At 41.7% G+C, this 14,351-nt stretch overlaps 1 protein-coding gene across 22 annotated transcripts in view; it reads left to right on the top strand.

Annotated features, from left to right (window-relative positions):
* ptprfb (protein tyrosine phosphatase receptor type Fb) overlaps positions 1–14,351 on the top strand; it is a 156,988-nt gene that overhangs the window by 91,947 nt on the left and 50,690 nt on the right. For 15 of the 22 annotated variants that reach the window (XM_020591231.1, XM_020591233.1, XM_020591237.1 and 12 more), the window contains 6 exons: positions 694–804; positions 7,602–7,871; positions 8,516–9,097; positions 9,504–9,637; positions 10,183–10,327; positions 13,952–14,257. In XM_020591231.1, the coding sequence (XP_020446887.1) occupies positions 694–804; positions 7,602–7,871; positions 8,516–9,097; positions 9,504–9,637; positions 10,183–10,327; positions 13,952–14,257 (1,548 nt within the window). The remainder of the gene's footprint in view (positions 1–693; positions 805–7,601; positions 7,872–8,515; positions 9,098–9,503; positions 9,638–10,182; positions 10,328–13,951; positions 14,258–14,351) is intronic. The other 7 variants (XM_020591243.1, XM_020591244.1, XM_020591251.1 and 4 more) reach the window with 1 other exon arrangement.

Genomic DNA, 14,351 nt, shown 5'->3' with positions numbered 1-14,351 from the left:
TTTGCAGGTGAATCCCAGGCCATGAAGCAAATAATGAATGAGAGGAACAACAATACCTTTTACTTACTCATTTACCTTTTACTCACTTGTTTTGCTTAAACAACGTCACGTTTCAGTTTTATGTTAGTACCAAAGATCTCTGAAAACACTCTAAACTCAAAAGTCAGTATATGTCCCCTTAGGCTCTAACGAATGTCCTTTGGTAAAACTGTGTACAACACTGATTTCACAGTTGCTGATATTAAGCAGCACCAGTCTTATTGCGTCTTTAGATATTACATTTCTGCTTTTGTTACAGCTATTCTGTATGATATAGACACTTTAGTTTGTAAGTTACTTCCATGAGCAGAAGGCCTAATCAGACTTTGATGGTTGTGACATGTTACTCAGATGATTAACTGACCCTCAGTCATGGTGTTTTCTTTCTTCTTAACATGACTAGGTGAATATTCTTTTAGCAGTTTTACATTTACACTTGCCAAATCAGCTAAATGCTTATGTTGCTGTGAGCATTTTCATGACAAAACTGCATCTGTGTCTGTGTCACTTAATTAAGCATGAATTGGGTTAGACTAGTTTAATACAGGATCTCTAGCAAGTAACTGTAAAGATGTATTCTGTGGGTTCATGCTGCACTACAGCTCTTGTTCCACAACTGTCAAGACAGCTAACTTTTTTGAATCCTTTATGCAGGAGCTTTGCAAATTGAGAACAGCGAGGAGTCCGACCAGGGGAAATATGAATGTGTTGCCATGAACAGTGCCGGAACCCGTTACTCGGCTCCTGCCAATCTCTACGTGAGAGGTAAAGTCAAACATCTCTCTCAGTTCTTGAATTGATCTGTTATTTCTGTTGTCTCACGCACTTTGCAAACCACAAACAACCACCCAGCTTCTTGTCTGTTTTGTTCTAAATGTTGTTCACTCACCAGCTGCCATGCATATCTCTTTTTAAAGACCCTGTAACCCCAGTGGTATGTTTACAGAGGTGATTTCAGTTATTTTGGTTGATTAGAGCTCTTCTCAGGAGTGTGTGGGAGTGTGCAGAATGTGTTTGATTGACATTTTCCTCATTCTCTTGTTAGCTCTTTTTGCACCCGGCAGGATGGGACAAATTACACCGTTATAATTCTTGGATCGTGGTGTAGCTCTGCCCACCTTCAGCCTGAGTAGAGTTCTAATCAGCCAGGATAAGTGAAAACATCTTTGGAAAACATTTAAATTGTTGTGTAATTTCCACATTTGATGACCACATTTATACCACTGTTTGTCTCTGTCTCTCCTACAATCCATTCTCTCACCGATATCCTTGCCACACCATTTCTCCCATACTAACAAGCTGAACTAACCTCAACTTCCTATTTGGTTGCAAGTTCGACCAGGTGCGGCCTCTATGAAAACAGCTGCAGTGAAGGCGTTTTCTCTGCTGCCACTGAAAGCCATGCCAGGCCTTCTTTCTTTTTTATTTTGACTGTATCGAAAGGCCCCATTATCCTCCCCCCGCACTACCCAGAGATCTTAAAGGCATGGAGAAGCCTGAAGTTTCAGGGTTTGTTTTTGTTGTGATATCTTTGTGAGCAGACTAATGCAGGGTAAGGGCAGCATTGTACCCATCCTGGAAAAAGCTGGTATACAGGAGAGAGCAGTCAGGTCAGCCCTTGCGAATAACACCACCATGTCTGATGTACATGAAACAGAATAGCTCATACAGTTGTTACCATGGGGAGAGGGGGGAGGGGGAGTGAAAGGGCAAGAAAGAGGCATGCTTGACTATCACTTCATAATTTTCTCAAAAGCACATGTAATAGTGTATCATACAAGCTATTTTATGGATGAGTGATTTCAGCCCCTTTTTTCCATCCATCAAGATAAAATAAGTAAATTACTGCCCAGTTTTTTTTCTTTACCCCAGACAGAATATTAAAAAAAACTGCTGCTTAAGAAATGTAAAATTGAATTTGAGTAGTACTTTTTTAAACAAACTTTCCTCTGACATAGATGTGTACTATTGATATTTAGTGTTGGGTTTTTCCTCATAGGAAATGATCCAAAAAACATTTTTTGCAGCAGAGCCTCCACATGGATCAGAGGTAAAATCATCTTCAAGGGCCATAGCAGCATCAAATTTACAGATTAAACACCATGGGCTCCAGAAGGTTTAGATCTTAAATCTTGACAGGGAGAGGAAGTCAGCCAAGCAGCAAAGTGGAGGAAGGGATGTAAGTTCCCTCTATTAATCAGGGCATGTCTGTCACAGGTGCAGACACAGCCTTTTTCCCCTTAGAAGTAATTACAGTAGTTGTGTGGCGTGGCGCCAGCAGGGCCCCCAGGCCTGGCTAGTCTGTAACACCACCCAGGTAGCTGTCAACCCATTGGCCTCCAACACCAACTTTTCCGCCTGCCTCGCCACACCAGCAGAGAGATAGAAATCAAACCAGCCGTAACCTTTTAAAAGTGTACTTGTCTGGAATGGAGAACAAAGACTTGAGCCATGTTTTCACTCTATCTTTGTTATTGCTGCAAGAATGAAGAGACTAGACCTGGGGGCGTGCTATCACTGGGCTGCTTGATTGGGTTTAAAATATGAGGGACTCAAGACAAGTGGCCTTTGACATGCCCCTTTATTTCTGAGATACCTGAGTGGAGACTTAGGGCCATGCAATATCTGCTCTCAAACCTGTAAACAACAAGCTTTGGAAACAAACAGGCCATTTGACAACTGTTACATTTTTGTGTTAGGACAGGCTATAAGAAAGCTGGTTGATTTCAAACTTCTAGTATATTATGATGTGTGGGCTATAAACAAATAAATACAGTAATGTTACAAACCTTAATGCCTTTTAATGTGCATGATAGTGCAGTTTAATGCTGAGATTAACAGTGTTTCAATATTACATTCTCACTTTTGAGTGGCCTATAAGAGTCTATGGCCTGATTAAATGTAGTCCCTTCCAAACACTTCATCCCCCCGGGTACAACAGGGACAGAAACAGAAATGTCAATAAAGTTACCACTACTTGAAAGTGACACATGAAAAGACTACTACGGGAAAAAGAATTGTGTTATTATTCTCTGTCATCACTCTTTCAACACCCACCCACGCACACACATTTCAGACTTGCATTAAATGTGCTTGTTATAGGTTGGTGTTTGTTGTCTGCGACTGTTTTTTCCTTCCACTTACTGTCACTACTTGATCCAATTCCTGTCTACAGGTACACAAACACGCTGCCAGCACCACCCTTGTCTTGACATTTCAGAGCCACCACAGAGTGATGTCCTCATATTTCTGTGTGGGTGGGGAGAGTGACACTGAAAGGGGGGAGGGGTCCCCTCATGAAATGGTTTTCCCCTGCTGTCTGTTTATCATATGTCCATCCACTTCTCATCCATGAAGAGTGTGTGCATCCTTGTAGGTGTGCAGGTGCATGCACGCCTTGTTTGCTGTGGGTCGCTGCCAGTGACCCTCCTCTTAAGGATAACTCCATCAACGTGGGCAGAATTACAAGCGTCTTGTGATTGTGCATGAGCGCTCATTTGTCAAGTGCTTATCCTGCAACAGAGGGGTGTCAGCCTCTGTCTGCTGGCACTCCTTCATATATCCATGTGACATGTCAATATGTCACAGAGGATAAAGTGCTGCAGATGGGCTTTTCTTAAACCAAAATATCTTCATGCTGTCCTTTGTGTGTGTCAGGGAGGGAAACTTAGAAAATATTACATTTAGGTCAGCTTTGTGAAAAAACATCTAGCCTCCATGAATGAGACATATGTCCAATACTCGTAACTTAGTCATTTTATTTAATTTGTTCTCTCATAAATCCATATATCTATTCATATAATCAAATTGATCATCTGACGTATACATTGCAACAAAATAAATATTCAAATGAAAAAGCTGAATAGTAAAAAAAAGTTTCCCTCCCTAATACTGGACTGTATATATGCGTTACTCTGCTGTGCCGTGTCACCATTCTCCGCTGTCTCTACGGAAACACTGTTTTGTTTCACTGTATTGTCTTCCTCTCCACTTTGTATCTTTTCATACCATCGCTCACCTCCATCAAATCACTTCATCTGCAAACAGATCAGCGTGAAGGTTGGTCATTTTCACTTTTAATCCATTCCCTATAATTTGATGCAGATTTTAGGTGAGATCAACCATCCCTACCAGCCCTTCTGATGAAGACATTGATATTCCTTCCTTGAAAAACAAAAACATTCATAACAGCTCTCCCTAATCCCCTGTAGTGTAAATGTGTCCATTGTTTGCATGAATTCCTTGCATGCCTTAGAGTTCCACTCCCCCAAAACCTTTTTCGATCAGGCTTGCCAAAATACACAAGGAGTCCCCGTACAGTTTGCTTAAGACATTATTAGATTTTGGTTGTGTTCTGCTCCTCTGGATTCTTCACAACCACACCCATATTTTCACTGTCAACTACATTCACCAAAAACTATAGCTCCTTTCACCCTGAGACTTTCCGTCTGCCTCTGTAGGCCCATCAGAGGTATGTGATGGATTACTCCGGTATTCAGGTGGCAACCGGATTTGTCAGGCATTTAGGCAGCAACACCCCTGCTCTCTCCCACCGAGGGACATGGGTATCAGAACTGACACAGCCGTTCTCAGGGGATTATGTCTGTTTTACCGCCATGGGTACCCAGAGGCTGAAGGATGTGATAGGCACATGTTAGTCTAATGGGAAGACGGGCATTTCTCCATGTGATAATGCAGCAGAAAGTCCTGCAAGAAAAACAAAATGTATTGTTGAAAGACTTTTTTAAAGAAATGCAGACATAATTAAAACTACTTTCATTGGAGCTGCTGCATGTACAGTATAACACATAACAAATAAAATAACAAATTCAATTTTATACAAGTAACTGATTTCATGTCTGTTTGTCCTTGATCTGGATTATTTACAGACTGAGCCTCCGTGTTAACATTAATGAATGATGACACTGACGTTTTCCATGAGAGGTGTAATCTTTTGGAATCGCCCCTTCACTCGTACCATCCTGCAAAACACTGCCATGCAAAGAGCTGACCTATAGAATATTTAAGAACGAGCTGGCGGAGTGCTGACAGGGGGATGATCAGCCATCATAGTAGCCCAGCTTTGCTGCCAGGAAGCCTGGCAGCCCGCTGACTTTGTGCCAGTTTGCTCAGATATTGATTGACTGAACAGGTTCTGCTATCCTTGGGCACTTTGTCAAGGTAGTTAAATTTATAGGTATCCAGCAGGCAGGCAGGCATTGTGGAGACATGACTTATTTTGTGGTTTTGATAGAGTCCCGGAGCCCGTCTCTCCAAGCTGCTCTCAACAGGAGAGAGGCTTCAGGGGAATCGATAACAATTACCTGCCCTCTAGTCATTTTGTTCCACAGCACCTCTCCAAACTTAACCGCACGCCATGAATTATTCACAACATTAAGTGTTCAATATACACAGTCCCCACTGACTGACTGTTCTTAGCACTGTTTAGTCTGTAGAATCATGAAGGAATAACAGATACTTTGAGCTTAATGGTCTTACATTAGGGTTGCTCCTCACAGGTTTTTATTTTTCATAAGCATATGTTGTGAAAAATAGCTGCACTTGGAGAATGTTACAGTTGTGTGAGAAGACATGGGTGAACATTTCATAAGTGCAATACCAAAACGTTTTTCTTAAAATACTCAAAGGAAAGTTCCTTCTTTATCTTCTTCTCCCAGCTTATTCAGGCTTGTGATCCCATTCCGCATCTTTTCTCAGCTTCTCTATTTGCTTTGCTTGAGAATTCCATCCCAATCCTGTTCCCAGGCTGGTAACACTCCTCGTTCTGTCCAGTCTTTGCATGTAAAAATCAGAACCTCTTCAAAAGCAGATGTCATAGCTGCTCCATTAATGTGTGAATGCTAATGTGCGTTATTTTTTTGCATGAAGCCTCCAGTAACTTACTAAACCTTTACCTTAGTGTTCATTGAGTCGTTTTAATGTTCCTGATATTAAATAGATTTTTATTTTTTATTTTTTTGCCACAAACCCTCAGAAAGGTTTAGTCCTTTTAAAATGAACAATAAAGTTTTAATTTCCTGGGAAATTCTTTTAGAAAGACAAACAAGCATTTGCTTGATTACACATTATGTTTTTACTTCTGTTCTCAGCCTTATATTTTTTACTTGCCCACTGCTGCCTTACATAAGGACGAGTACATACGCATTGAGAGCCACTGTACCACAGTCAAATTCCTCGTGTGTCCAACACACCTGGCCAATAAAGCTGATTCTGGTTCTGAAGCAAACTTAAAGACCAAAATTTGAATATGCATGAACCGCCACTTATTTTGGGAAAATTTAGATGAGTGTGAACCAGGTCCCACTTATTATGGTGTGGTGCACAGAACCAGCCTTTTCCTGACTGGAGTCTCAAAAGGTGCTTTTGTGTTTTCCATTTCACCATATAATGAGGGGAATAACAAGCATGCCTGTAACAACGTTCTGGTTCAAATTAGAACTGGGAGGGAGGGGTGAAGGGTCGGAGAAAAGGATGGAGACTCGCATTTGAAAATCCATTTTCATGGAGACCAGTGCAAAAGAGCAATTACAGTCAAGGGTTGCAAGGGTTGTTTTTTTTTTCTCACAGAGACACAGAGATGTAATGCATTATCTGAAACAAGCAGTATAAATTCTGCAGAGATAGTTTCATGCCGTAGTGTTTTGAATACATACAAACGACAGTAGTGGGATTGCTCAGCTTCACTTTCTCCATAATCAAGGTTACAGAAGTACGAGCTTCTCTTTCTTACAGTCACCACATACTGTGATAATGTTTAGCATGTCATTAACAGGTCTGACACTAATGGATGTTCACATAGCCTTTTCAAGTAAGGATTTCTTTACCACGAGAAATGGTGTGGTTGCCGAAAGTTATCAAAAAAATATATGAAGTTTGTAAGTATGGCAGGCATTTCTTTGGTCTTATTTAGATAGAAACAAATCATATGTAAATGTTGGCTGCCTGTTTATTCCGGGGCAGCTTTTCAGTATTGCACGGAGCTTCAGCATCAGTGTTTGCCTTGTCCCTGGCGACGTCAGCGGGCCCTTCTTGTCTCCATGGGAACCCCTTTTTAATGTCAGCCTATCTGCATATCAGAACTGCACAAAGAAAGAGAAAGAATGAGAAAGACAGGCTGAGCTGAAGGAGCACAAGAGATGGAGCAGCAGAAGAAATCAAACAAAGCCATCTCCACAGGGTCCCTAAATGATGCAACTCTCGCCACTATTTGACACTCTGACAAAAGAGGGCCAGACATAGTCTCCAGCAAAACTGGGCTATTTTTTGATTATATTCCCTTTTGTAGGCAAGAGGATAAAACACCCCCTTAAAGTTTTCTTGTGAATTTCTAGAGTCGTTTTGTGATAGTCCTATTATTCTCATTGTGCTCGCCTGCACATTCAGACAAAAGCGATCAGCCTGCAATCCTTTTTGCTTTTCTGAGTTAGCTTTTAGGCTTGTGGTTGTTGAATGGGGCAAAACCATTTATGAAATACAAAACATCATATTCACCTTACACATCCTACCTATTCATTCCTTTCTCCTGCTCTTCATCCCCTTAGTGCGAAGAGTGCCACCCAGATTCTCCATTCCGCCCACCAACCAAGAGGTGATGCCAGGTGGCAGCATCAACTTGACATGCGTAGCAGTGGGCTCTCCGATGCCCTATGTAAAGTGGACTATGGGCCAGGAGGAGCTGACCAAGGAGGAAGAAATGCCACTGGGACGCAATGTGTTGGAGGTCATCAACATCCGTGAGTCAGCCAACTACACCTGCGTGGCTATGTCCTCTCTGGGCATGATTGAAGCTACAGCTCAGGTTACTGTCAAAGGTGAGAACTGTTGTTCAGTCTGTTTATCAGTAAACATTGATGTCAGGGCTTGTATGTGTCTGTCTGCATGCTTGTTGTTTTTCCTCTGTGTATTTGTGTGAATTTGGTTCTGCCAAGATATGTGACTGTGTGACTGTGTTGTCTACCCATTGCAGCCTCTTTTATCAGTTGCTGAACCTATTGATCCCACTTTCCACTCAAGTGATCGATACACAGAATGTCATAGTCTTTTAGAGGGACCACAGCAATATAGACCTCCTTCTTCAAAGAAGCCATAATGAGGACTGCTTTGTTTGTATTTGTCATTTATTCTCAACAGGAGCCACTTTTGCAATTTTCTCATATTGTCAGTAATGGCTGGGCCAGTTTTAAAACATAAAACTGGGATTTAAGTCTAGCTTTTCTGTTCCTTTGGAGATAATGACTGCTGATGGTACTATAAGGATTAACGTATGAAACTGCTATGAGTGACAGAATGGAGAATTGCATGACCTGTCATCTTTGCTCCAAAACAGCAGAGTTTAGCTGTATTCTGTTAATATTTTGAGAATTATGGTATCAAATGTGTCAAAGGTCCACTTACCCACAATGCCTAAAAGCCCATTCCTGATGTCAACGCTAATAATCTCCTTCTCACTCCTCAGCCTTGCCAAAACCCCCAACCTCCCTCATTGTGACTGAGACCACCGCCACAAGCGTGACACTCACCTGGGACTCTGGCAACCCAGAACCCGTTTCTTACTACATGATCCAATACAGAGCCAAGTCCTCAGACAATGGCTTCCAGGAAGTGGAAGGTGTTGCCACCACCCGTTACAGCATCGGCGGACTTAGCCCCTACTCTGAGTATGAGTTTCGTGTCATGGCTGTCAACAACATTGGCCGTGGGCCACCCAGTGACCCTGTGGAGACACGCACCGGTGAGCAGGCCCCCTCCTCACCACCTCTACACGTCCAAGCCCGCATGCTGAGTGCCAGCACAATGCTGGTCCAGTGGGAACCTCCTGAGGAGCCCAACGGGCAGATCAGGGGCTACCGGGTCTACTATAGCTCAGATCTGACGGCTCCACTCAGCGCCTGGCAGAAACACAACACAGATGACAGCAGTCTGACTACCATCTCAGGCCTGACTCCTGATATCACCTACAGCCTCAGGGTGCTGGGCTTCACCTCTGTAGGCGATGGGCCACCTTCTGACATCCTGCAAGTCAAAACCCAGCAGGGAGGTGAGCAGCCAGCTGCTGTGTATGTTAATGTGCAGATGTAAACATTTTACTGTCTGTACTGTCCTCTCAGTGAGTTGTCCTTCAGAGCTAGACAATTAGCTAACAGTTTGAAGTCCACCAGTAAACACAAGGTGCACCTTTCCTTGGATATTTTAATGAAGATTCAGAATTTCTGTAAAACTGCGACAAGAACACAAAAGACAAATAGAAATCAGATTGTAAATGGTACAAGTTATACTCCACCATGCCTTGTTAACTCTGAGCATTTCCTGCTCTAAGACTACTAATGCAAAGTTTTTGAGAAGTGGTTATTGCTGCGGAGACAGTGGAGAACATTGTGTTTTAGTAATGTGCTCTTCTTGTTTCTTTTATTCTAACCTCTGTTCCATCGCCCCTCTTCACCCAGTCCCCGCCCAGCCATCCAGCTTTGAGGCCGAAGCTGAGCTGGACACCCGCATCATGCTAACATGGCTGTGGCCTGTGCAGGACCCCATCACTAAGTATGAGCTGCAGTACTGGGAAGCCGGGTCAGACAATAAGGTTAGAAAAACAACATGAAGCTTTAAATACTTCATGGCCTGGTTGTCTCTACTGCACACTACTGTATCTGTTTGTCTATAGATTGATCGATCTCTCTGTGTCATTTGTCTTGGCCTCATATTCTTCTCTGAGACTGGAGATGAATTAAACTTACTCTTTATGATACAGTTTCTCTGAAAGGAAGCCTTGACTGAAGCAGTGTTATTGTAGTACTGTAGTCAGCTCCCCAGCTGATGAGAAAGATTTACCGTATTAACAGACAGCACAGTTGTTCTGTTCCATCTCTTGGTTTTGTGGCCCTTCATTCAACTCTCCTCGACCACTGCACCAACTGTAAACAGGAGGATGGATTGTTGGCTTTCTAATTTGGCTGTATTCTCAGTTTTATGTGAATGTACTGTAGATAGACAAGAGTTTAAACTTTAGGATTTCATTTGAGCATCAATTTCTTCTGGTTAAAGCAAGGTCAAGACAAATAGACTTGACATGGCTGTTTTTGACTGTTAACTCGGTGGCATGTTTCTGTCTACTTCTTCCCCTTCCAGATTCATGTGACCTTCAACCCAGCAGGCTCCTATGCTGTAGAGGGTTTAAAGCCTGACACCTTGTACCGTTTCTCCCTGGCAGCCCGTTCTGAGATGGGGTTAGGTGTCTACACCCAGCCCATTGAGGCCCGCACCGCTCAGTCCAGTAATTCCACTGTTTATTTTCTCTTGCGTTGTCTCACTCATCTTCTTAATCTCTTTGGTATCGAATAATCATTTCATAGGGTAACATTCACCCATAGCTGGCTGAAGCAGTTTTAGGTCATTATTTTCATAGTAGGACAAAGCTGACTATCATAGAGCTTAAATCAGAGAGCATGGGCAACTTGAGTGTCAAGTCAATTTTAGCACAGCATAAAATGCTGACAGTGTAGCCATCGCAGTCAGCCTCACGCTCCCACCACCTCCCGTCTGTCACCAACACTAACCGCCCTGTCCATCTATCTGAGGGCAGGCCCTGTGTTCAGTGTCAAGGTACGTTTAATGTGTCTTTTTCCCACATTTGTGAGCTGTGCTGTTGTTTTTGCCGCTTTTCATTGTGTGGTTTTACAGTCCCAGCACTCAAAATGTCACTCTCTGCCAGTTGACTGCTGACTTTATTTGTGTCTGTGACGCCATGCTAGTGCCACTTCGCGCAGGGCGCTCATATGCAGTATGTCTTTGGCTTGCACACATTATTTACTGAACTGCATTTTATTAACAATAAAAGGTACATATGAATAAATGTGCCTCTAATTTGATATAAAGTTGTGAGTGTAGAAAGAAATACCTCACAGTGCAATTACTGGTGTCGGTACACATTGTGCTTTACTTAGCAACAGTGACTTTAATCCCCAAGCCAGTATTCTTAGACATTTTAAAATAACGACATTGTACTTGTACACATTTCTGTAAATGGACAACTAATCAAATGCATCAAAAGAAATTCCAAACTAATGTCCGATTGATAATAATGTTCCACATTCAAATTTATGGCTGTGGCAGTTACAAGATCAGAGGCAGTGCCGTTAGAATAGAAAAGACTGGACCGAGGGCTTGGATATCACTTTTTGAAACCTTCCCCCATAAGGACAAACAAAAATCAGTGAAGAGTTGACACCTCTGGCAAACCCAGAGTTAAATAACTGTTAGTTGTGATTACGAGTGGCGAACTGTCTGTGTCCTTGTGTGTCTCCTGTCTGTGTCTCCTGTCAGCAGGAGACAGAAGGACACAGAATTTGAGTTTCATGCAACAATATACTGGTGTGCATAAAATAAGCAGCAGTCTCTGGAAGGCAGTTTCAGTGTTTAGTATCATTTTATAGGGATTCAGAGCAATGAACACAAGTGAGCTGTATTCAAAGTCGCTGGTTGTTTATGTGGTCAAACACTTCCACTGAACTCAGGACTTAACAATACAAGTTTAAAAAAGTGTGAAAGTGTAAACGTTACTTACTGCTTCGCCTAAAATTGGGAAATTATAAAGTAACAGTGATTAAGAAATTAGATAAAGGAGCAATTCATAATTTTAAAGAAGATGTTAGAAAGCCAAAAATCAGAACACAAGTTGAAAAGTATTCACTTCAAAACAATTCTTCTATAGTAACACATGAATAAACTTCCCAAAATTCCCATCTATAACTCACACTCTTCACTTATCTGTATATATATACCTTAAATGTAAAGTATATAATCAATTAATTATATATTGGACTTTTACAATAGGAAGAAGGAGAGGCTGATTTATCTTTTTTATCTATAAATGTAACTCTATTTTATCATTTTTGTCTCTGAGGTGTATGCGTTTCGTGTGGTGTTCTCTCTTCCAATTCCAAATTTTTCATCAAGACCTCAATATGACAGTGCTTTGAAAATCAGCAGCATTGTTTTGATTCAGTCAGTCACAGTTTATTAATACACATGGTGCTGTCAGGTATTTGTAGTTTTCTGTCCAATCTGTTGTGGATCAGGGACCACCAGATGAGACCGCTGTTTTGCTCTAATGCTACAGCTCTAATGTTTAGAAAGGTGGAGTTTCATGTTCTGGTATTCGTTTATTGGATTCTCATATGAGCTCACTGTTCATTGCTCTGTTTATTTAAAAAAAAAAAAAATCATGGCCATGCACTGTAAGAATTTTTTTTCTTGGTTCATTTTATTCTATTTTGAAGAGCCCCATTTTGTAGAATAATTTTATGATTGAGTTAGATGCATGAATTATGTGAATGCTACTGAGTTAGTTTTCAGTGCTGTTATGTTCTCCATTTTAAATTTGTTCATAGGCTTTCTGTTTTTACCTCTGGACTTGAGAGTACATATATATTTTTTACTGCAGCTGGAAGTGTAGCTAGAGATTACCGACTCCATATAAACTCATTATACTGTATATGTTTGTATTTCTACTTACTCCATAGTGGAGTGTGCCAGAAGAGTTTATGATTATAAAACATAACAGGGTGAGACATGTCAACATTATGCTTAGACATTAAGTTAAATATCCACTTTGATTACCTGTTGGGACAATAGTTGTAAGACAAAAGCCATGTAGCTGCATCATTGCTGGCCCAGTTCTGGCCATTCAAATCAAAGGGCAAATGACAGAGCAGCATGTTGTGTAGTGAATCTGGAACATGTAGGAATTTGTCCCTTTTGATGAACATAATAATACTGCTTTCCGTGGCAGTAGCTTCAAACCAGATGCTGACATTGGCTTGAATGCTCCTACAGTAACAGATATTGATTATGACATAATAGCTTCATGTACAACATCAGTGACAGACTGGTGTATCTCAGCTGCACCTCTGACCATGCTCTGACAGCCACTGTAATGAAGGCCAGAGTTTCTGCGTCACCATGCCAATACCAGTCAGCACCGTCAAGCACTTATTCACACACTTGCACATTTATGGCTAGTTTATTGCTCCCTCTGCATACAGCAAGAGGCAGCAGACAGGGCAGCTAGGGCCAGACTATGTCTTTGTGAAAAGTTTTGGCAGATTTTATGTTCTTTCGACCCCACACTGTAGTTTCTTGGCCTCTCTGCATAAATGTAGTGCCAGGCACAGCTTCAAGAGCAACCTGATAATGTGTTTTACAGCCAATCTCTCAGTCCAGAGGCAGCATCCTGTTTAGTATGAAAGTGTTTTGTGTTCAGTGTAAAAATGAAAATATAATCTTCAAAGTTGCAGTATAATATTATTTAATTTATCACCAACACTATGTTTGCAAATGATTTAACTCAAAAATAAACTTTCTGGGCAAGGTAGAGAACATGTCGGCAACGCTTTAGTCAGTACACCCATGTACTGTTTTATGTTAAACCCAGCCTGGTTTATTTATAAGGATAATACAGAGACAAAACCTTGGAATTATACATAAGTACTATTTTTTTCAAGCTTAATTTGTAAAGTCTGTCTGTATATGAACTTTCATTAAAAAGCAGAGCAGTATAAAGTACAACTTAGAAAAATGTGCTCATTAGGGGAATTTCAGGAAATCAGAAAACGTCTATAGTTTATTCTTCGTTTACGTACATGTTGTAGGTAGGAAATTCAAAAACGTTACACTGACACTTTGAATATTACATTTTCATATTGACCACTGGACAAAAAACTTCTAGAGTTGTGCCTTATGTTTGCCTGTGCTTTAGTTTAGTTGTTTTTTTTTTTGTTTGCTTGTTTTGTTTTTGTTTTTTTTTTGCTTCGATTAGTTTTTTTGTTTTGTTTTGTTTTGTCTTTCTTGCTTGATCTGTGTCCATCCTTCGTGTGGTTTTGTTCCCTTCCCCCTGCAGCCCCATCTGCCCCCCCTCAGGAGGTACAGCTGGTCAGCCTGAGCTCCACTAGCCTCAAGGTGAGTTGGGTGGCACCGCCCGCTGCTAGCCGCCATGGTGCCATTGTGCGTTACACAGTCAGCTACCAAGCCCTAGCTGGAGAGGACACGGAGCGGCATGAGGTGCCAGGCATCGGCGCAGATGCCACCAGCTATGTGCTGGAGGGTCTGGAGAAGTGGACTGAGTATCAGGTGTGGGTGAGGGCACACACTGATGTGGGACCAGGCCCTGAGAGTGCCCCAGTGAGGATGAAAACCAAAGAGGATGGTAGGTTGACACCTTCCCTGAAGCGGTGTGCTCTCAGACTTGGCCTGTTTTACAACACTCTCTCGAGTTCCTACCACACTTTTCACTTTGTGCT

The sequence above is a fragment of the Monopterus albus genome, unplaced genomic scaffold (genome assembly GCF_001952655.1).
Source record: "Monopterus albus unplaced genomic scaffold, M_albus_1.0 scaffold14.1, whole genome shotgun sequence".
NCBI lineage: Eukaryota > Metazoa > Chordata > Actinopteri > Synbranchiformes > Synbranchidae > Monopterus > Monopterus albus.
This window is presented reverse-complemented; position numbering and strand designations above follow the sequence as displayed.